Below are 23,665 nucleotides of genomic sequence, written 5' to 3' on the forward strand. Positions count from 1 at the left end.
TTTTTTAAATTACCCTTTAAAAAGTGGACTCTCAAGGGATCTCTCACATCGGAAATAATTGTGGAATATCTTTTTCTCATTTTCAAAATGCTATCCAATCCCCTCACAGTATACAACAATTGTGCATCTAACAACTTGATTCCAAGATGTTCCAAGATGAACAAAAAATACATTATTTTGGTATTGATATAACATGTTTTGTAAAACCCTCAAGTCTTAAAATTCACAAATTTATCATTTTATTATCTGTAACCATTAACAAATATACATAGCTCTGTTGTTGTTGTCGTTGTTGTTGTTTTGTCGTTAAATTGTGTCCCACTCTTTGTGGCCCCATGGACCAGAGCACGCCAGGCCCTCCTGTCTTCCACAGCCACCCAGAGTTTGTTCAGATTCATGCTGGTAGCTCATCTTCTGTCGTCCACTTCTCCTCTTGCCTTCACACTTTCCCAGCATCAGGGTCTTTTCCAGGGAGTCTTCTCTTCTCATGAAATGGCCGAAGTATTGGAGCCTCAGCTTCAGATGTGTCCTTTCAGTGAGCACTCAGGGTTGATTTCCTTCAGAATGGATATGTTTATTCTCCTTGCAGTCTAGGAGACTCTCAAGAGTCTCCACCAGCACCACCATTCAAAAGCATCAATTCTTTGGCCATCAGTCTTCTTTATGGTCCAGCTCTCACTTCCATACATCACTACAGGAAAAACCATAGCTTTGACTATGCTAACTTTTGTCGACAAGGTGATGTCTCTGCTTTTTAAGATGCTGTCTAGGTTTGTCATCACTTTCCTCCCAAGAAGCAGGTGTCTTTTAATTTCGTGGCTGCTGTCAGCATCTGCAGTGATCTCCCTCTGGGGCGCTTTCCCTGAACTAATTCTCCATACATGAGATCTTCTGGAATCCGACCGTCAGCCATTCTCACAACATAACCAAGCCAACGTAGACGTCACTGTTTCAATAATGTATACATGCTAAAAATCCAGCTTGTTCTAGGACTACTCTATTTGGAACTTTGTCCTGCAACATGATACCAAAAATTTGTCGGAGACAATGCATATGGAACATGTTCAGCTTCCTCTCCTACTGTGCACAAAGGGTCCAGGACTCACTGCAGTACAGGAGTGTACTCAGGAAACAGGCTCTATAGACCTGGATCTTGGTATATGCCGTCAGCTACTTATTGAGCCATACTATCTTTGTGAGTCTAGAGAACATGGTAGCTGTTTTGCCAGTGCATTTATCCATCTTGACATCTAGAGAGAGGGTGTTAGAGATCATTGAGCCAAGGTACACAAAATCATGAACAACTTCCAATTCTTATGTAGAGATGGTAATAGACAGAGGTGAGTCCAGGCCCTCGCCCATGACTTGTGTTTTCTTCAGACAGATTGTTAGTCTGAAATCTTGGCAAGCTTTACTAGAGGAATTCTATTCCTCAGTTTAACTTGGTCCTAACCTGGCCAGGGCTTCAAATGTCTAAATTTGAACTCAGCATTGAACACATAATGAATAGGCACCTAATGCCATTGATATAAAAGCCCTACATCCGACTACCTTAAGACCAGCTGAAGTATCTACGCAGTTTCTAAGAGAACTTCTCTGACCCAGGTGGTGACTACAGTATGGATCATTATAGGCACGCTCAAAAGTAATAGAAAGGGAGACCGCTGGCACACCAATCTTACTAGCGCAAAAGTGCTTCTAGAGACAATCAATGTCTGGAAATGTTGGGCAAAATCCAGAAGTAATCCTCAATTCAACCTGAGTTTTCAGAGGGAGTACCACCTCTTTCAGAATTGGTTGAATATCCAAACTGATATTTTACAATACGAGGAACCTGTTTTGCCAGACTTAATTACAGTTTGTTATCCTTCATTCATCTACTACAAACTTCAAGTATTGATCCAGGACATCTACAGCCTTCCCAAAATAAAGGAACATATTGATGGCATTGCAATCCCAAACTCCACAAAACCCTTCACAGCACTTTCATGTCAAATAGTCTTTCCCAACCAGGTGATACCAAGATGTTTTGGATTACAATTTAGTTCATCCCCAGCTAGCACAGCCAATGGGTGGGGATAATGGAAGCTCTGCTGCTAAGTATCTAAAAAACATTATATTCGGGTAAGCTGATAAAGATTCTGACATGCACTAGATATAGCGCATAACTCTGTGTAACCTCACAAAACAAAAGTCTTGATAGTGAACCACTATAGTGTTTTGGAATGCTCTCCTCTTAGAGGCTTGACTGACACCAATACTGACCTCATCTCAGCACCAATTTGTAACATGGCTATTCACCAAGATCTTTGGAGATTAAAATAGTAGGCTGTGGAGACTTTCTTTTACTTATTGTCACTAATAGATGTACATAGGTTTTTAATGTTTCTAATGGTTTGAAAGGGATTCAAAACACTGAATTGTGTTGGCATTGCTTTTATTCCACTCTGCAATTGTAAGATATAGAGTGGAATAAAAGTGTTCTCTATTAGCCAATCAATCAAGACTGCTTCATTCACATAATCAGAAATCATATTGCAATAGGCTATAAAATCCATTTCATCCAGGACAACCTGAAGATGAGGTGCTTTTCCTATTCCAATAACATACAGAATAATTTAGGCTGACTAATAATTGTTTAGCATGGCTAGATCCACTGAGGACTTTTAAAGGAGTGGCCGTCCCACAATGTTCTTGAGGCTCAACCGTATGATGCCTTGCTAAAAAATGACATTAGCCACAGAACTGATCTCTTCAGCCAATCTACCTAGCCAGTCCTGCCTCTGGCCAAGATGAGTAATAGCCTAGAACACAGAATATGTGAATATTCTTCACATGCTGAAGAATCTTAATCACATCCTCAAGCAGCATAAGCTGAAAAGAATCTTTCAACATAAAGAAAATGGAGAGGAAGTGGTAAAAAGAAAAACAATTATGTATTTGTACATAAGCCTTATAGAAATCTAGATTTATAATTCATCACTGCTGAATTGCACCTTTGGTGGACTGTTTTGTAATCATATACTTGTTCAAGACCAGATATATCCTGAAATGAATGCACTGGAAGACATTATTTAAACTTTAAAAAACCTGTTGTGGTGAGTTATTTGTATCACAATAATATGGAAAGGCATGATCCATGAAAATTCTAGATACCAGAACCTGGAAAAATATGTAAATGAGAATGTCAAATTTTGTTCATGACAACATCTGTAAAACCCATGTAGGAATAGCTAAGATGTTTTCTCCAACATTAATTTACTGTTCTTTGACCGTTATAAAGTATTCATTCATTCTCCAACATTAACATCCATATCCGAACAATTATATAAAGGATGTGAAAGCAGATGCTAAAATGTAAATCCCAAACCACTTTAACTATCTAGAGAATGAACCACATGCAAACATGCTCAGAGTCACAAAGTATCTCAGGCAAGGTAGGAACCACACAACTGCATGCAGTCTAAAGTAACAGCAAGATCAGAAGAAGTAGCTGAACTGTCGCTTATCTGCAATTAATACCAAATTAATGACACCATTAAATAATCTGTAAGAGGGAAAATAAAACAAAATAAATGCTTTTTGTTAACTATCTTAATAATAATAATAATTTATTGTCATTGTAAGTATATACACATACAACGAAATTCACAATTGCTCTTGGGAGCAATTTAATGTTTCTTTACTATATCCACTGAGAAGACTTCAAATAATTTTAACCAAACATTACAGAACTATTTCAAACATGAGATAACCTCTGTAATATAGCCTGAAGGTTTGCTCTCTGTCTCCACTATTTTATCACTTTTTTTTAAAAAAAGAGAGAAAGCCATATTTCTTATCTCTGAAAGAAATACCCATTGAGCAGATAGATATTCATTTACTAAGAAAAGTGATTTAATCTTAAAATAAACAGACATTCACTAGAGAATCACTCCATTACAACCAGCTTAACATCCACTGAGATATAGCTGAGTGGGAATTAGATTGTGCTCACTAAACTAACATTTGTTATCTTCACTATTTCATATGCCACATGTACTAAACTTTTGACCCCAGGCATTTTTATATCATCATTCCACCCTAGGAAATAGATGGTGTTACTTAAAAGATTTGTTCCACAAGGTTTTTTTTTAAAAAAAAATAGGAAATATTACCTAGTAATTAGGGTGCCAAATTTGTGCTTCTTTATATTATGGACCCAATCCAGATCTTGTTACACAGAGGTTGAGGAAGTATCCATCCACATAAATTCCAACCTCTGAAACAGGTCCACCCAGCAATTGAAAGTTACAAAGGCTTCGACTCTGAATATCTGTGAAAAAAATCCCACTGAACTTACATGGACCTTGTTTCTACGTAGACACATACAGAACTAGACTGAAAGCTATAACCTGGTTTATTCATTTAAAGACTAAAAGGTTATGTTTATTCAGTGCTTCCTTTGCAACAAATAGTAAAAATCACTGGCAATTATGCCTATGAATCTAATTTGTTTTCCAAGTGAATACCAGCTATATCTGATATAGCCTAGAGTGGTCGAAATGACTAGATAGGCGGAGTATAAATAAATAAATAAATAAATAAATAAATAAATAAATAAATAAATAAATAAATAAATAAATAAATAAATAGAAATATACTACATGTGATCAAATACAATGTATGTACATCAAATAGAGCACATTAAGGTATTTTGGAATTATCAGCCATATCTATAACTGAAATAAAGACTGGGTTCTGCTAGTATATCTTTAGTAGTCTGTTAACATACTGTACTTTTAAGAGTTCAAACCTCAAGGAGCATGCAGATTTTCTTGCAAGTATTCTAAAACGACAATAATCATATGTCATCAAGACAATTTTGACTTACGGTGACCCTTTTCAGGGTTTTCTATGAAGTGGTTCTCAGAAGTGGTTTACCATTCCCTCCTCCAGTTTAACCAAGGCTACACCTGCTAACTCTTTTCCTGGGAAGAACAGTGGGGAATTAAACTTACAAACCCTGTTTCCATGGTCATGTACCTAACCTACTAAGCTATTGAGACAGCTGTGGGAATTATAATCAACCACAATATGTATTTGCATAATTCTTGCTAAACATATTTTTTAAATGGGGGAGGTGTGGGGAGAAATATGAAGAACACACAATAAAGTCCATACATCCATAGAAACCATTATATTTCCCTAAAATAATCCAACACATACTACAGTTATGCAGTATAAATTAAGTCAACCATGTGACAGCTAAAACTGAGATGCACCCTAATTAACAAGAAGGTCTTGAGAAATCCTGCTCATTCATGCCAATGGAAGAAGCAGTGTCAAGTACCCAGAAACCATATGGACAAAGGAAAGAGTTTTATACAAGTTGTATCAATAGTCCATCCAGAATTTTTGATAATGTGTTTCAGGGAGGATTCAAATTTTTTTAGCTCTACAGAAGATATTAGAGCTTGAATCGCAGGCTTTCTACTCTAAGCCACCATCATCAGTGAAAGTTGCCCCTTTGCTGAAAGTAAGGAAGTGCTTGAGAGAGGGAAAATGTCAGGACAATGGCTTAGAATGGGTATACAGAGTCTAAATACTTTGGCTTAAGAAGGTTGTTATGTAGTTTATTGCTATACTATTTTTGTAAGTCTATACACATGATCTGGAATGGACTCTGTGGAAAGAAATCCCAATGTGTTTAATCAGGCTTACTCACAAGTAAGGGAAAATGGAAGCCTTGATCTTGGCAGTGTTCTCCACTTTAACTACATATCCTTTCTATTTCTTCATATTGTACTGTAATGGGTTGTGTAGGTTTTTTGTAATCAGTAGCACTGGTCTCTTAAGACACATTAAATACTGTGTTAAATGGCATAATATAACAGCTAACTGCCAAAATATAAAGTTCCAAGAACACTTGGTGGCATTAATCCAAATTAGAACTAGAGACACACTTTAATCAGCATTTCAACAAGAAAAAGTGTTTGAGAATGTGCATTTATTGAAGTTAATTTCCATTTCTTCCATGAGAAGGTGGCTTTCATACGGTCTAAGCACGAGTCCTCCAAATGTACAGTCCTCTGACTGAAAACACTGCAAAGCTCTGCTCTGACTGGAAAAGGCAGGCACACAAAGCCTCTCTGAGAGCAATACAAAATGTAACCACAGGCTGACGCTCTTTCTACAGGAATAATGAGAAATTCTCCATAGTGAAGAAATAACACAGATCACACTTTGCTTCCTTTAATCAATTCAGTTTAAAACACAATAAGGAAGACAGAAAGTCACAAACAGAAGACAGAAAATCACAAACAGAAGTGCCTGCGTTGTTTGAAGCACACTTCAATGTGCTTCCGATTGTCAAAATCCTAAGAAGCTCAAACAATAATAAGTCAAACTGAACTTCTGGATACAGCTCACATACTCTGGAGAATTCAAGCTGATTTTAATGAGTCTGCACCAGAATTTTAAAAAGAAAAAGAAAAAGATTGTAGGTTGGAGCCCATGTTCACTTATAGCGCAATATTCAAAAGAAGAAAAAAGAGTGCCTCTTACACTTAGCCACCTTTATGTAAAAATCCAGCTTCCAACAATCCAGGAGATTTCATAGCCCTAGGAAGTAGTGCCAGGTCTTTGAGGAAAGATTTGCCCTGATGTTACAAGCAAGAGGTGGAGGGCCAGTGTTCTTAAGACTCAGAAATGCAATAATGAATAATTTCCACATTTCTAAGCACCACCTCTGAAGACTAAAACATACCCAGCAATTATAGCTATTGCAATAAACACTTCTTAAATCACCATCATTCATTGATGGGCACTTCTTTTGCCACCAATACAATGATAACCTTGCTATCACCAGAATTACCCCCTCTTCCCCCACACATAAACAGTGGCAAGGTCTAGTGTGAATTGCAGAGGTAGAACTGTTCTTCCCATATAAAAAACACCAAAAAGCACTCCCAACCTCATATGGCCATTTGTGTTAAAAGCACAAAATACATTCAACAGCAAGTTCCTCAAAGAAGGTTATTGCTACTGGGTGTCTCAAAGGCTGGAGATTGAAAATTCAGGCTCAGAACAGGCAGAGCCCACAGATCAGGCTTTAGCTGGCAGTCAGTCTTTTGACTGAATGACTTCCTTCTCCCTTCTCTCCCGGTGCTGTGTGGTGCTGTGTGTGCGCTTCTCTCCCTCCTCCCCAACACACAATGGAGACGCTTGTCATTTGCTCCCTAGGTTTCTTTACATATGCAGGTGAGGTCACCTCTTTCGGCTCCCTCTATCTAGCACAACCAGAAAGGCAACTTTCAAAGGACGCCAGAAGAAACCCACCCAAGTTGGAGGCTTCCCCACCCACCCCCATTTCTGACAAATCCTTAGAGAGTTGAACGGGAGCTGGCAAGCACAGAAAGCAGATTGTGTTTGCTTCCACAACAAAAATGCGAGGAGAGAAGAGATAAAATATGTAACAGTCCACAATCTGTACTATAAAAAAAAAGAGAGGAAAAGATATAAACGGGATGCTTCCTTTACATTTTTAGCTTGTCTTCAGATGATAAAGAAAAGCAAAGACAAAATTAAGCAAGCAAAGAGAAAGGTTTGCTTCTCATTTCAAATCTGAATTTCAAACAGCCTACTTCCCCTGAGTAGTTTCCAAAGATACCAGACTAAATGGCTTCTGGATCTCACTGAATGAGTCAGTCATCCCAGTCCTACGTTAAGTTTACTACGACGTAAATTGCAGAAGAGTTCAGTAGGACTTCCCCCAAATACCTCGTACCCAGGATCGTGAGATCGGAAAGGAAGCAGCGGCGGGAGAGAGGCGCGAAAAAAACCATCGGGGGGGGGGGAAATGACTAGCATATACGTGTGAAACGAGGCCCGCGCAGCCGGATCTCCTTGCACATTCACTCAAAGCCCCGCTGGGTTCAGTAGGCACAGGAGCCCAGCACACGAGTACGTGTCGCGAGGATCGTCGTCTACCACTGCGAGCAGACACCTCCATGTCTCTCCCTCTTACATGCACACGCACACGGACACCGACACACCACACACAAGTCATCAAACAAGCCATTAACATCTAGATTTCGAAACACAAGCCTCGCAGTGATCACGAAGGAAAGGCATTAAGAGGCAGAAGCCGGCAGTCAGACGGATCGCGACAGAGCCCGGTCGCCCGCCCATTCAGCCACCTGCGGCCGCAACCGGGCTCGGCGTCCCCGCTGCCCATCGGATAGCGCCGCACACGAGGGGAAAAAGAAAGCGCCAGAGGGGAAAAGGGGGCCAGCGTGCCCTCGGCTTGACACCTTTCCCGCCCCCGCCCCAGCGCGCGACCAGGCGTCTTCCCGGCGCCCCAGCGCGCGACACCCCCCCCACACACACACACAGCCGGGGCGCCCCTCAAGAAGCCCTTCTTCACTCACCTGGCCGCAGGCAAAGGGCAGAGAACAGCCAGCCGAGGCGCAGCAGCAGCACCGGCGGCAGGGGCAGTCTGCGCCGGCAGCGGGAGGCGGCCGAGGGGCTCTCCATCCCAGCGCCCCGCAAAAACGCCCAGGCGAAAGGAGACGCCGGGCGCTGCTGCTCCTCCTGAAGCGAAGGCGGGCGGGCGGGCGGCCAGGCGGGCAGCGCGACGGGCGGACGGAGGCGCCGGCTGGTGCTCCTCCCCGGCTTTACGGCTGGCTTTCCCCTCAGAGAGCGGAGGCGTCTTCTCCCGTTCTCCTCCCCGGAACGGGGGAAACACGGCGGCGCGGTAACTTCCCCGCAGAAGTTGAGAGGCAAACGGCGGCACCAGCTCCGACGGTCGGAGGACTGAGCGAGCGCCTCAGCGGCAGCCCCGACTGCTCGGAAGCAGAGGACGCTTTCCCTCTGGCAGCCTAGCGGCGCTCCAGGACCGAAAGCGGCGCGGGGAGGTGGGGCCAGCCCAGGGAGGGACACGCCCCCTTGGCGCCCTCGCTCGGCCCTCTCGCCGCCGCCCCCACCCCGCAACCCCCATCCACCCGCCGCCCCCCCGCCCACCAGCGCCGGCACCGAAGCTTTTCCGGCAATCCACGAGCTGGCTCCGCTCGGCTTTTGCCTGCGGTCTTACAGGGAAGGAAAGACCGCTCCTAATGAGGCGGGGATTATGAGAGAGATGAGGGGGTCTTTCTATTGGTTTGGGAGGGCGCTAAAAAAAAGGGGGGGGAGAACAGAAGAAGAGGAGGCGAAGCAGCAGCTCTGTGGGGAGTGGAACCCAGGTCTGGACCGGGGGCGTGCCCTGCTCGGAAGGAGAAGGCTGCGATCCGTTGATCTAGTGTTGCGGGGGGTGGTGGTGGTGGGTCGTCCTGCTTTTAAAAGGGGGTTAGGAGCGCCTGTTGGGACCCACGTGATGCCGAGGGGGTTCGGCTCGATGGCATCGTAGTTGGTGAGGCCTCGACAGAGAAGGGAACGGGAAAGAGCGCGCGATCCTAGTGCAGAGGCGCAGCGCCATCCTATGCCTGCTTCATCAGAAGTAAGTCCCACCGGGTTCAAGGGCGCTTACTCCTAGGGAAGTGTGCATAGGATTGCCGCTTTATTGGTGGTGTTGAAAGGTCCATCACAGCGGGCGCGCGTGTATGTGTGTGAGAGAATAGGGGTTGGCCCGAAATCGTGGAGTGGGAGGAGAGGAAGGAGACGTGATCGTGTTTCTGGAATAAGAATCGCGCCTGGTTGCCCGCCATAAAGAGCCCCGTAGTGCTTAACGTAGTGCCCTCAGCTTGCCCGCCCTGGAAACTCCTTCGTTGGACACCTGGAATGTAGTGGTGCGTGGGGGGGGGGCGGCATGTGCAGCGTCCCATGACAAAATCGATGCCAGCCTGCCAGGAACTGAAGCCACAGAAACGTTTCGATGTGTCATGAGGCTGCCGTGCCAGGCGCGTCTACCCGAGAGTGAACTCGCTTTGCGTTTTTATTTTGGAGTAAGTCTCAACCAGACTTCTGAGTAAAGACATGGGCGGAGAGGAAGGCAATAATCAGCCACAAAGCTTTGGGATACAGTATTTTTCTGTTGATACCACTGACTAAATACAATTACTTCTCAGAAGGCTTAGACCTAAAGAGGCCTATCTTGATGGGGAATGCAATCTTTAAATTCTTAAAATCGATTGGATTTTCCCTACACACACCCCGGGGAGTTTTGCTGCTTCTTTTTATGAGTCCTGCCAAAGGCTTCAGCTGACAGCTAAACTGGTAGGAGAGAGATGGAAGAGGGAGCTGGGTCTGATTGAGTTAGGAGGAAAACGTTTCGTACATTCTCATCTCCTCCCTGCTAACCCCTTGCTGCTTCTTCCAGATAATCTTGATTTTAAAGGACCTATACAGATAAAACTAACCTAGCTTTATCGGGGATTGGTTTTGTTGTTGGTGGTGTTGTTTTCTGGTTGTTTGTTCTGTTTTTATTTTTGGTCTTATTCTGCTATACTTAATGGCTTGCAGTGTGTGTGCTATGGCAACATTTTAAAGAAAAACAAGGTACCCTTAAGTTTTCAAGGTGCTTATGTACTACGTGATGCTGCAGGACATGATTGAACAAGTAGAAAAAGTATAACTTTGACACCCACGGGTGAATGCTTAGCTTCAAAATGGGTTAGTTTATTATGGTCATATGACCTATTAAAAGTACAGCTCAGACCATTTGCACACATTGACATATGGAATGTATTCTGGAAAACTGAAAGAAATTATCCAGTACCATCCATTAACTGAGCTTGTGAAACAGGGGATGTGATACTGGCCACCTGCTATCTTCCTCTAAGTGCAAATGTGTTTTGCCATCTGAGATTTCTAATTCTAGTGATTTAAAGCTGATTACTCCCCCGCCCCCTGCCCCCAGCTGACTGGATAGCTCACTGGAGTTGAAGCACCAGTTCAAAGTTTGATTTTCATACTGTGGCTCCTGGAAAACAAACAAACCTATTTGGTCTTGTATAAGCTGCATAGTGTCAGAGAGCCTACAGAAGAAGGGAATGGTAAGCCACATTTTTATACCTTGAAAACCCTGCAAGCACCTTTTTATACCTTGAAAACCCTGCAAGCAAGGTACATAAGCACCTTGAAAACTTAAGGGTACCTTGTTTTTCTTTAAAATGTTGCCATAGCACACACACTGCAAGCCATCAATGATGGCACACAGTTGCTATTTAATGATATGAAGAAAAAACAAAAATAAATCTAACAAGCTGCACCCATTGTTAGCGATATCCATTGCCATTATAACTGAATAATTGCAGACACAATCTTCTGCCCCAGTGCAGCCACCCTTGAGGGTTTCATTACGAGAGAGCTGCAGGGGGAAAGAGGAGGAGCATAAAAGCCCGAAGGCAACACTCATTGTCATGCTGGATATACATAGGTCAATAGGTTAATTATATATACATAGGTCAATAGATTAATTAATTAGATAGATAGATAGATAGATAGATATAGATATAGATATAGATATCTATATATATCTATATATATCTATATATCTATATATCTATATCTATATCTATATATCTATATCTATATCTATATAGATATAGATATATATATATATATTTGAGGTTAATCCGTTCCGGATTAACCTTCGCTATGCAAAAACATCGCTGTACGGGGCAGGAAAAGCCTATTGGAATGCATTAAACTTGGTTTAATGCGTTCCAATAGGCGCCAAAACTTACCCCTCCAGCGATGTTTTCGCTGGTCCGGCGGCCATTTTGGAGCCGCCGATCAGCTGTTTGGCGGCACCAAAATGGCCGCCGGATGACCCGAAATGGCCCCCTGTCAGTGTTTTCGCACCCTCCCCTTGCTTACCGAGGTCGCGAAAACGCTGCGGGGGGCATTTCGGGTCGTCCGCAGCTGTTCAGCGGCTCCAAAATGGCCGCCGGACGCCCCAATCGTCGCAAAGCGAGTGCGGCGATTGGGGCAGCTCCATATAGCAATCCCCAAAAAGGGATCGCTATACGGATTCTTCGTTATACGGTGCGCTCGTTAAGCGAGGCACCACTGTATGTATATATATATATATATATATATATACATATACACACACACACACACACACACACACACACATATATATATATAAATTGAGGTCCAGCAAGGAATCACAAACATGGAAAATATACTATGATGTGCCCATGGCACAACAATGTCAAACTGCTAATTCTGAGACTAGATGATTTCTTTTCCTTCCCACCATATCTGAAGCTTCAGTAGTATAACATTATGGCGCCATTTCCTTATAATGCTGAGGTTTGAGGGAAGGTGAATAAAAAACTGCAAATGTGGATGGTAAATTATGAGTGTGGATCATATGTACCTTCTTTTCTTTCTTACATTATATGAACGTTTGAAAGACAATGTGGGATTGGTATACATGCCTGATGAGGACACACATCCCCTTAGGTTTGTTCCGTCTTCCAGGATAGTTTTAATTTTAAGACTCTGCTTCCTTTATAGCTTAAGGGTCATCAGAGCGGAATTAATTAGCAGCAGAGATACTGCTTCTTCCCTCCTACACCCAGTGATTGATTTGATCAGAGTTCTTGAAAACAAGAGTGGCCAAAGGCTTCAGCTGACAGTTACCCACGCCCTGATGTTCTTAGATTGCAACTTCCACCTTTAAATCCCATTAAGCTTCTTGGAAACTGTTTTTGCTGATCTCTTATGCTATTGAATATGTATTTAATTATTGTGTCTTTGAGGAACAGTGGTGCTACTAATTAAAAACACCCATTACAGTGCAGCATGAAATGGTAGAAAATACGTCTAGGTAATCTTGAGAATACTGTTCAGATCAAGGCTTCAGTTTTCAGTTACTTGGAAGCTACATTAAACACAGTGGGTTTCCCCCCCAGGGACTACTTTCCTGCCTTAACAGTTTATAGAATCTTTATCTAAGGAGTTCAGTGAGGTACCCATAGCTGCCCCCTTTGGATGCCATAAACTATTGGGAATCCTATGAAACGAATCCTCTTACATTCCTCTTTTATTTCCAGCCCAAAGACTCAGTGTCTCATGACCTCAATCAGTCCACAATAAGCTGGCTTTTGAATATCTTTTTTTTTAACAGAGAATTTTTAATAGCAGTTGTGTACATATGAGGGGAATCCTCACAGTATGCAGAAGCAATTGCTTTGTTGTAATTGTTTTTGCTAGATTGTAGTAAATTGTTTTACAACATAGTAGGCATTAATTTACTTTTTTACGAGGTGGAAATGTTTCTTGCCTCACTCCCCTAAAAAAGCCTCTTAAGTGAAGAGCTCCTGCCTCTCAAGCCCCAACGAACATCACCACCCATGGGCCATGTCACAGGCCTCACCCCAGTTCTTCTCCCTCACTTCTTTCCTCTCTTGCCTTTCTCCTTCATAAATCAGGTGGGGCCCAGAGGCATCTCCCCGCCCAAGTCCCTCTCCCTTTGCCACACCTGGAAGAGTGGGAGACTTGGGCAGGGCCAAAGACGCCACTGCCACTACTGCAACAACCACTTTTCAATCCTGCCACCATCTTGGACGTGGGTGTTCCTAGTGTGCACCGCTTACTCACCTCGTTCAGGACTCTTCAAGCTAGGCAAACACTCAGGTCCAAAGGGCTGACATCAGTACTCAAAAAAACAAAAACAAAAACAGGTGGAGGAGCAGAGAGAAGCAAGCAAAAGGAGCTAGGAGTGATGGGCATGCATTAAAGGAAAATCTGCCCAAATGGGTTACAAAAAGAACTCTAGGTTGCCCCTGTGGGTCAAAAGGATTAAAATAAAACAGCATTGTGTATACCATATTTAATATAATAAATATTAAAATAATTACAGCTAAAAATAACCGTGGCAATCCCCCAGAAAACACCTTGTTAACCCTCTTGGTGGGTTGCGACCGCCCTACCCCCAGTTGGGAAAACATGCTCTAACTGGTGTGGCCTTTTTCAGTCCCAGCTAGCCTGGAATAAGAGAAGAAATTAGCTTTCTTGACTCTTAAGAGCTTCAGGAAATTCCTTTTTTTCAGTGCCACTGCCTTCACAAAGATATGTGATGAAAATGTGAGAGAGGATCTTCTCTGTGACTGGTCTCAGACTGTAGAAAGCCTTTCCTTGGGAGACTAGGTTTGCCCCCCTCACTACTCTCCTTCGTTACTGTGGCAGGCCAGGTCCATTCTTTTTAGACAGGCTTTTAACAACTAATTAGGCCATTTATGATCCTGTGTGCTGGATATTGTTCTCTTTGCTATTTTGTATGTGTTTTTAATGTGTTTTAAAGGCATTTAAACAGTTTTAACTAATTGTTTTAATACTGTTTGTGTTTAATTGCTTTTTGATATCATAATTTACTGCAGCTTTAGTTGGTTTGTTATTTTTGTTAATAATTTTTGAGGCACCTTCATTGGGAAAAAGGCAGCATAAAAATATAATGTAAATAAATAATTTTCAAAAAAAAATTAAAGAAAGATTTCAGAACTTGGGTAGAGAAAGGGAAATGGCCATGTTCCTATAGGGATATTCAAGTTCCTAACAGCTTGTAATAATCGGAGAACAGAGCAGGACCTCTTACAATATCATATACTGGCTATGTCCTGCAAGTTTATGAAAATAACAACATGGTCTCCAGGTGTTCCTGTGTTCCTACCCAGCTGATCAGAATGGGGGCACTGACTGCACTACTAGAAATATTACAAAATTTAATAACCTAATGCAGTGATGGTGAACCTAGGGCATGCGTGCCACATCTGGCATGCGAAGCCCTTTCTTCTGGCACGCGAGTCAGTGGCCCACTCACCCACCCATGTGAAAACAAATCTTTTGAAGTGGCTGCAGCTGGAATTCCCCCTTTCTCTTCCTGTTCTGGGTCCTTTAACTTCCTGTCCGTCCCCATGATTCCCCCTGAAAATGCCACTTCCTGTTCCGGTTCTGGTCTTCCGGGCAGCATGGCAGCCACTGGTTTCTTCCCCACCCCCTCATTTTGGGCACTCGAGCTGAAAAAGGTTTGCCGACGCTGACGTAATCGAAAGTGGAAGGCAATTGCATACATTTTCCTTCTGCTCCAACAGAGCTCCTGTCCCACAACCAGTCTTGCAACCAGAATGAGAACCGTTGGACTGCCACAGCCGAGGCAGGGGACATTTACACGATGGCTCTAGTGCTCCATGTTCAGTCAGCTGGAAAATGGCCAATGAATTGGTACATTTCCTTGTATCTAAGGTGGTGAAAAGTTCTTCAAATACTATTGTAGTGCAAGTGAAGTGGTTTCATAAATTGCTTTTTTATTCTGGAAAGTTAGAAGAGGTAATTTTTGTGGGAAAACTTCAGTGGTATTCAGTCTAATATTGCTTTTGCCTCACCAGTAAGAGCACTTGAAAAGGATATGTCAAGATATGCAACACACTTCTATGATAAATAATCATTCATGTGCTCACTTTACTGGGGCTTTACCAGAATGGAAATTCCACTCCTACTGATCACATCTCATTCTAAGAAATGTGTTGTATATATAAAATGAAGAAGGGGGAGTGCAATAGTCTGAAATACTCTGAGACCTGTTCACTCAGTTCATGTGCCATGCTTTTCTTATAATCCATATACGTTCAGAATGCCAAAACAATATCACAGTGATTGATATAAATAACTGCAGTGTAATGAAAATGTTAGGATGTTAAAGTAATCAATATTAACTTTGTTAAAGGTTTTTCTTAGAAGGACCATTTTAATTTTCAGACCTCCATGTGTAATGAATGCTTTATGTCTTCCCAGAACTGCCCCCAGTTTCTAACCCCCTAACCTCCACGTGCCCTCTTCCCGTGAATATATTTCATATGATCCTGTAACTGCCAGAAAGTGAGACAGAAGTATCTATAATTTACTGTTTTCCATAAAAATAGAGAGGGTGGAAAGAACTGCTAACCATAATTTGCTTCAGTTCCACTCTGTGTCATCTTCACCTTCTTCCTTGTCCCTATTAAGATGAACATGCTCCATAGGTGTTAATAGCTATCTATGTCATTTCTGTTTGGTGATTGTTTTATTTGTTCTTTATGCAGTTGTTAGAATGAGTAGGCTTGGAACTCTTGCTATATTAAGGGTGAGTTAAAAGGTATATGAAAGAGGCTATTGATAGCTAGCATTCCCCACCCAATACACATAGGCCAGTAAACAGAAAAGAGTGTTTGGAATAAGCACTCTGATGATTTTGTTGAAATGAAATGGTGTGAAAATGGATAAGAGTGTGCTGGGTAGTATTTTGTTTTCAGAACTGTGTCACTTATAGGAGCATAAGTTTGATTACAAAGTTAGAATCTGAGATGATTTAATAAATGTGAAATACATTTATTTATTTATTTTGTCTCCACACTGTATAGCTTCAGTGAAGTATTGTTAATCTGATGACAAATTCTTTGCACCATAAGAACAAAGAAGGGAAGAAAGATGAGAACTAACAACTGCTGCACTAATGTAGTGTATTAATATTAAATTAATTAAATTAATTTAATTAAATTAAAAAGGAAACCATCATTCCTGTTCTCTCATTAAGTGAAAGTTTTTACAAATGATCCCTAGATAAAGCATTATCTGTTGATTATTCAGTAAAATTTATTTTACACACACACAAACACACCTTATCCACACACAATAAATATAAACATGTTAAGCCTGACACAAATGGCATCTAGATTTGCCTATATGTAATATTCTGAAAACAATGTTTGCTCATTGTTACTAATCATACTGTGGGACCCCAATCCAGTTGGAGCATATTTTGTGTGTTTTGTCAGTATTTGTGCATAAAATATTCACAAGGTGCTGAAAAGCAGTACTAGGAAACTAATTTAATGCTGTTATTTATGACAGAATTTGAAATTCAGCAAATGATTTGTTGTCATTAATTGTTACAGTGTTGTAAAAGTAACTTGTTACATTGCTATTTGTATTGTTTGTGACTTTCTACTATCTTTTAAAAATCTCTTAGGTTGATAAGAGAAAGGGGAAAAAGAAAAGGGAAGATCAAACGAAGTGTGTCCAAATAGATTTAAAACACTTTTGAAAGTAATGTTTGGAAGTAACTAGAAAACAGATTGGTAAAGAGATTTTGTTACCACTCATTGCTTTACTATTATACTGTAGCATTGTGGCACAGTTGTTACCCAAACCAGCAATTTGATGCAGACAGCAAATAATGTAACTATGTCCACAGTCAGTTCAACAGAGCCTTGTTTTCCTTATTTCCCCCATTAGTCATACACATACTGGCAGTGGATGATAGGTGGAACTGAAGTCTTCCCATAACCCCATCCACCTCTGCCTTTATGCCCATGAGTAACACAGACGTTGTATGTGTGGTACATGGAAAGAGGACCAGTCTTCCTATGATCTCAGGCAGAAAGCAAAATGCTACCTCAGATTATGGAGTACTGCTATGGACTTATGTCCCCTTACCCTCTAGAAAAAGGAAGGTGAAGGCAGTGGTGACATGATCATGCAAAGGAGGAGGAGAAGGATGAAGGTGGCAGTGGTGACAACCATCTTAATAAGGACGAGGCAAATATGGCACCACCCCTGTTAAATCAGCTGACCTCTGAGAGTCAGTACCACATGTCAAGAGAGGTTTCATCAAATCACAGGCAATTCTCCTAATTAGTCCTGTCATAGGGCCTTCACCTAGGGCACTGGTTCTTAACCTTTGTTATTCAGGTGTTTTTGGACTGCAACTCCCAGAAGCCTTCACCATCAGCTCTGCTGGCTGGGGTTTCTGGGAGTTGCAGTTCAAAAACACCTGAGTAACAAAGGTTAAGAACCACTGACCTAGGGAACCTCAGAGCTGGACACTGGAGAAGTTGCCACTCAGGATTGCTGTGCCAAAGAGCGGCAGCTCTGTTTTAACAATAAGTGCCCTACGAGGGCATAGAGCTAGCAGGGGAAGTGCCATTTCCTGCTGAATAAGGTAGCTGGTGCATCATTTAAACTAATGGCAAAGATGTCTCCAACTAGACAAAGATATAGGAAGTTTCTGTGGATGCCACAGTCTATGCAGTTGCCCATCCCATCTCTTTCAAGAAGTCTGAATGATGTTTTTCATTGTAATATGAGAGATAAAAAAATGACAGAAGCTGATCAAGTCACCTGGTAGTGATCAGTGTGATCAGGATGAAAGGTAGATTAGACTTTTGTCCCAAAATAAATAAATAAATAAAAACTTGTCAAGGCAGTAACCATGTTAGTCTGTGCCAACAAGGAATCTTGTAGTGTCTTCAAGACTCATACATTTTATTTGGCATATAATTTCATGGACTGTAGCCCATTTCTTTGGTGCATTTATTTTTATGTCAAATAAGAAATTAAGGGGTACAAGAGCCTTTGGTCTTAGTTCTATTGTTGAATACATGATTCTGTTATTTGAATTTGGAAAAAGATTTCACAGATTCCAGTTGCGTTTTTATTAAGGAATTTTAAAACGCATCCCTTCAGGCTTGATGGCTAGATTTGCAGCAGCAGCAATGGGAACTGAAGGGAAAAAAAGGGAAGGGCAGTTTTTGGGATTTCATTGGTCCCAACACACTCATTAACAGGAGTCCACCATCATGACAACCTCTTAGAATTGTAGTTTGCTAACTTTTATGCCTTTTCTACGAAAGTCATTTTTAATATTTAAGCCAACACGTCTGTTTATCTTTAGCAGGAAGGAGGCTTAGCTGATCTCAGTGGGACTTGCTTCTGAGTAGATACTGTACTGCACTGTAGGTATATATGCATGAGCTTGAAGTAAAGCCCTCTAGTGGTGACATGCCATATTCTCAGTCCACATTCTTAAGTGGGTATAACACTGAGGACACAGTTTCAAAATGTGCTACATAAAGTTCAGTGTTGCTAAAGCTGCAGTTTTGTTCAGAGGTGCACACAGATCATACACAATCCTCCTCTCCCATAAAAGTGTTCAATATAAAGTGGTAATGGGAAACTGCACTTTGATAATTGTGAAATCCCATGAGATTATAGAATTTGCTGTTATCTGTCATAATGGATAATGAATAATCCATGAAGCATGATTTATTCATCAATAAAAATTTGTTAAATTTTCCAATTGATAGCTGATTAATAAGATGCTGTGCTGACATTTTAAAAATCAAATATCTACCAAGTGCATTAGGCAGTATTGATGAGCAGAAAACCTAATGCTCCTATAGTACATTAAAATCCAGGCCAAGCCTGTACCCCACCCCGAACATCACCCGGAAAGGTAGGATATAACTACACATGTAATGAGAGTTGGAGTGGGCCCAATGCATCATTATCTCCAGTTGTAAAATCAGAAAGTCTATAACTACGGTGTTCTTAATAGCCACTTATCTTACTTTCCTTGACTATTTTCTGAGTAGGTGATACTTAAAACTTATTTTGCAGCTTGGTCTGTTGTGTACCTTTTGAAACTGTGTGAAATGTGAAGTATTCCAATAAAGAAACAAGAACATTGCAGAATAAAGTTGTTGTTTTTAAAGAACTCATGGTATAGAATTGTAGTAACATTTTTTAAAAAAAACATGCACACACAAACACAACTTGTCCATTACTTCTGTTGGCTTTCACTTTTATCTTCAAGAGTAAATTTTATAGACTTCTCTGTTCAGTCTCATGTATCTAATTATTCTAACTTGAGAGCAGCATAATGAATATGCTGTTTCATAGACTGACACATCCCAAAAAAGCTGTATTACTTACTATACTGTGTGCAGTTATTCATACCGGTAGTTAAATTTGAGGGGCTGATTTCCACCTACGGAAAAGGAAGGCATCATTAACAGATTCTGCTTTAAGAAGAAAAACTCAGAAATTGTTCCAGTGAAAGTCCTACCCTATGAGAAAAAAATACTAAGCAAAAAATTTGCCCGTGGATGTAAAGATTCACTGGTTTAATTATAAACCAGTGAATAGGATTAGGATCATGTGTTATAAAAAGAATGTAACATGGAATAAATTACAACTCGAACCCCAGATTATTCATTGCTTCTGGATAAACTGTTTTCCAGGTAAATTGTATCTTTGTATAATGATGTGACTCTGTAATTATTACGTTTAGTACAGGTAAATCTTCCCCTTTGTATTTTAATGACTACAGTCCAGTATCCTCTCCCTCTTTTCAAAGTGTACATGGCAAGAAAGAGAATACCTTGTGTTACATACAGCACTGATGTTACCTGTCTGTCATGGGTTTGGAGGGAAAGTTCCATCCTATGGGGAGTGGAAGGCGGGACATCAGGAGGAGGGGCTGTACTGTATAAATATGTGATGCGTGTGTGGAGATGCTGAGACAGACTGTGAGACACTGGGTTGGGACGAAGCAGCAGCTGGGGAAGAAGAAGCTGTTGTGGGAGTCTGGGTGTCTGACAGGGTACTACTGTGTGTCAGAGTACCAACCTGATAAGTTCAGGTGTCTGTGGGTTAGCCAGAACTGATGGGTTCAGGGTCTGTGCTTTAAGTTAAAGGTTCTAGGTGAACCAAACTGTATGCTTGTGTGTGTGAGAATAAGCCACGTTACTTTATTTTATTCACCTGATTGTTTTATTTACCCTGTTTGTATTTAAAATAAACCTTATTCTTTTGTTGTTTAAAAATCCATCCCTGGTCTGTGTGACTTATTATAGGGAATGGTTGGTGGCAGCTTAGTAACTGTGTGATAGATCCCAGTAGGTCTGGGTTTGTCACATTGATTGGTGTCCAGCGTGTGGGATACGACTGGTCCAGTTGTCCAGCGGTCCAGCAAAGCCTTGGCAAGTGTGCCCAGAGCAAGGGGGGTCTAGTCAGGGACAGTCTGAGGCGCGTAGGTAATCTTCTAGGTGTACCTCACGGGGAGGTGCGCTAGTAGAAGAACGTGCCAACTGGGGAGACTTAGATTAAGGTGCTCTGAGGCAGCCTGATTTTGGCGGGAAAACGCTGAGGCAAAACTGCGTAGCAACAGCGAGCTAGCTTGCCAGCTGAGAGGCCCAGCAGAGGGGGGTAGGCTCTGACTCGATACTGTTGCAAGTAGTGCTGAAGAACAGCAGCAATCTCTAGGGAGAGCTGGTTCTGAGGCAAGAAGGAAAAAAGTGGTCGTTTTATTTTGAGGCTTGACTTTTTAAAGCCGCCTGTTCTGAGGGGGGATTATGCCCTTGACTCGAAGCAAGATAGCAGACATGAGTGAAGTGAAAGACCCCCAGATTGACCAAGGTTCTGAGGATGAATTTGGCTCAGTGCAAGGTGACAGCACAGGAGAGCAAGACCCAGAACTCAGAAAAATACTCATAGCCCAACAGCATGAACTGAGGGTGAGGGAAATGGAGGAAAGGGAAAGAGAGAAACAGCGGCAATTTGAATTAGAGAGAGAGAGAATGGCGTTTGAATTAAAGAGATTGGAACTGATGAACCAGAACAATAATAATAATAGGGATTCTGAGGGGGGCCAACTGTCTAAGGCTGACCTGAAGAAATTCCCTGTGTACCACAAGGGAGATTGTCCCGAGGTGTTCTTTTCCTTAGTGGAAAGAGCGTTTGTGGACTTCTCAGTGAGGGAAACTGAGAAGATGACCATCATGCGGTCTTTAATCAGTGGTAGCCTGGCTGAGGTTTATGCCGAGATGCCTGAGGAACGGATGAAAGATTTCGCAGAGTTTAAAAAACTGGTGTTTGCAAGACATGGGATAAATGCAGAGCAGCTGAGACAAAGGTTCAGGTCCCTCACCAAGAAGCCAGAACAGACTTTTACCCAAGTGGGGGCCCAATTGGTGAGGCTGCTTGAGAAATGGCTGTCGCAGGAGGGAACAGAGACCTATGAACAGCTTAAAGACTTGATAGCCCTGGAACAGTTCTATTCAGTTCTGCATGGGGAATTGAAATTCCAGGTGAGGGAAAGGAAACCGAAATCTGTGGCAGCAGCCGCAGAAATCGCGGATTTTATCTCCCAAATAAGAAAGCCCTTGGGTGAGGGGAAATCTGTAGGTAAACCCAAAGAAACCTACAGCAAGTACTCTCAGGGACCAGGGAAAAGCCAGCAAGGGGGAGGGGCCCATGGTGAAGGGAAGCCCTCAGGCATGAAACCAAGCCCTCAGAATTTGGAGGGAAAACCCAAACAAGAGGAGAGAGAATCAAAATACACCAGAAAATGCTATTTCTGTCAGGGAAAGGGTCATCTGATCTCAGAGTGTGAGAAATTGAAGCAGCTAAAAGGAATGGTGCCTCAGAATTCTAGTGGGACCAAGCCAAAAGCTGTGTTCTGTGTCCAGAAAGAGCAAAGCTCAGTGTCACTGAGGGAGCCTGTTGCCATGACTACTCAGTCTGGAACAGCTACCTCTGCTGATCAGGCTGAGGAAAATGGTCCTCTTATAGAGGTGAAGCGCTGCTTGCTGGTAAAAACAGATTCTCAGTTGTTTGAGACAGCCGGGGTGGACGTAGGAATACTTGACCGTCAGTATAGGGGGCTGCGGGACACTTGTTCCCAGGTAACCCTGTGCCATCCAGATATCATCCCTAGGGAGTTTATAATCCCAAATGAGAGCATAAAGGTGGCAGGGATTGAGGGGCAGGTAATCTCTCTGCCAGTAGCAGAGGTACCTGTCAACTTTCAAGGCTGGGGGGGAGTTTGGCGGCTAGCGATTTCATCGACTCTGCCAGCAGCCGTGCTCGTGGGAAATGACCTGGCTGAACATGTGAAACGGGTGCTAGTGATTACACGCTCACAAGCCACCACAGGGACAGTTCAGGGGGGTAATGATGAGCCCGAGACGGAAGCAGAGGGGAGTTCAGAAGCTGTGGTGGAAACCTTAACCACAGACAGCAGATTTGGACAGGAGCAAAAGGCAGACGCCACTCTCCAAAAGTGTTTTGAACAGGTGACTGACGCCCAGCTAACACCTGAAACCCCAGTGAGATTTCTGGAGGAAAAGGGGATTTTATATAGAGAAACCCTGAGGAATATCTCAACAGGGGGAGATGGGATCAGAAGTCAGCTGGTGGTACCTGAAAAGTATCGCCCCATGATCTTACAAAGGGGTCACTCTGACATGTTTGCTGCACACTTAGGGGTGAAAGGGCCCCTTGATTTGATCAAACAAAATTGGGAGCAGATCACCCAGGATGACCCACAAGACGTTGTGACATACATAGACACCTTGATGAATGACCTAAGGAGAAATCTAGAGCTGGTAGCAGAAAACCTGCAAGCTCAGAAGGTCAGACAGAAAACATGGTATGACCACAAAGCTAGAGAGAGGCACTTTGACCCAGGGGAGGAAGTGCTTTGGCTTAGGCCCTGCAGAGAGAACAAACTGCAGCTCAAATGGGCAGGACCATATAGGGTCATGTCCAAGATGTCAGACCTGAACTACCTTATAGAGCAGGAGGAGAACCAAGCAAGGAGGGTGGTTCATGTGAATGCCCTAAAACCCTACTACAGAGGGGAACAGAGGGTTTTATTCGCGATAAAAGTAGCTGAGAGTGAGGAAGCTGAATTACCCTTCTGGGAGGGTAGAGGGGAAGTAAAATACAACCCAGAGGAGGTAAAGATCAGTCCTGCACTCACCCAAGACCAGCAGCAAGAACTAAAAATGCTGCTTAGCAAATATCAACAGGTGTTTTCCAACAAGCCGGGGATAGTGAAGGGAGTGATGCATCGGATCCACACAGGGGATGCACCCCCGCAGGCAGTATCCCCATACCGAGTAACGGGACCCTATAG

General features: G+C 42.4%; 1 protein-coding gene and 1 long non-coding RNA gene across 2 annotated transcripts in view; one reads left to right on the forward strand and one right to left on the reverse strand.

The window, feature by feature from the left end:
* ALCAM (activated leukocyte cell adhesion molecule) overlaps positions 1 to 8,877 on the reverse strand; it is a 151,929-nt gene extending 143,052 nt beyond the window's left edge. Inside the window, exon 1 of the mRNA XM_078389917.1 lies at positions 8,412 to 8,877. Within this exon, the coding sequence (XP_078246043.1) occupies positions 8,412 to 8,517 (106 nt within the window). The 5' untranslated portion in view covers positions 8,518 to 8,877. The remainder of the gene's footprint in view (positions 1 to 8,411) is intronic.
* Positions 8,878 to 9,648: 771 nt separating this feature from the next.
* LOC110087889 (uncharacterized) overlaps positions 9,649 to 23,665 on the forward strand; it is a 45,220-nt gene continuing 31,203 nt past the window's right edge. Inside the window, exon 1 of the long non-coding RNA XR_013543313.1 lies at positions 9,649 to 9,920. This is a non-coding gene — a long non-coding RNA (uncharacterized LOC110087889). The remainder of the gene's footprint in view (positions 9,921 to 23,665) is intronic.

Source organism: Pogona vitticeps, chromosome 3, assembly GCF_051106095.1.
Source record: "Pogona vitticeps strain Pit_001003342236 chromosome 3, PviZW2.1, whole genome shotgun sequence".
Taxonomy (NCBI): Eukaryota; Metazoa; Chordata; class Lepidosauria; order Squamata; family Agamidae; genus Pogona; species Pogona vitticeps.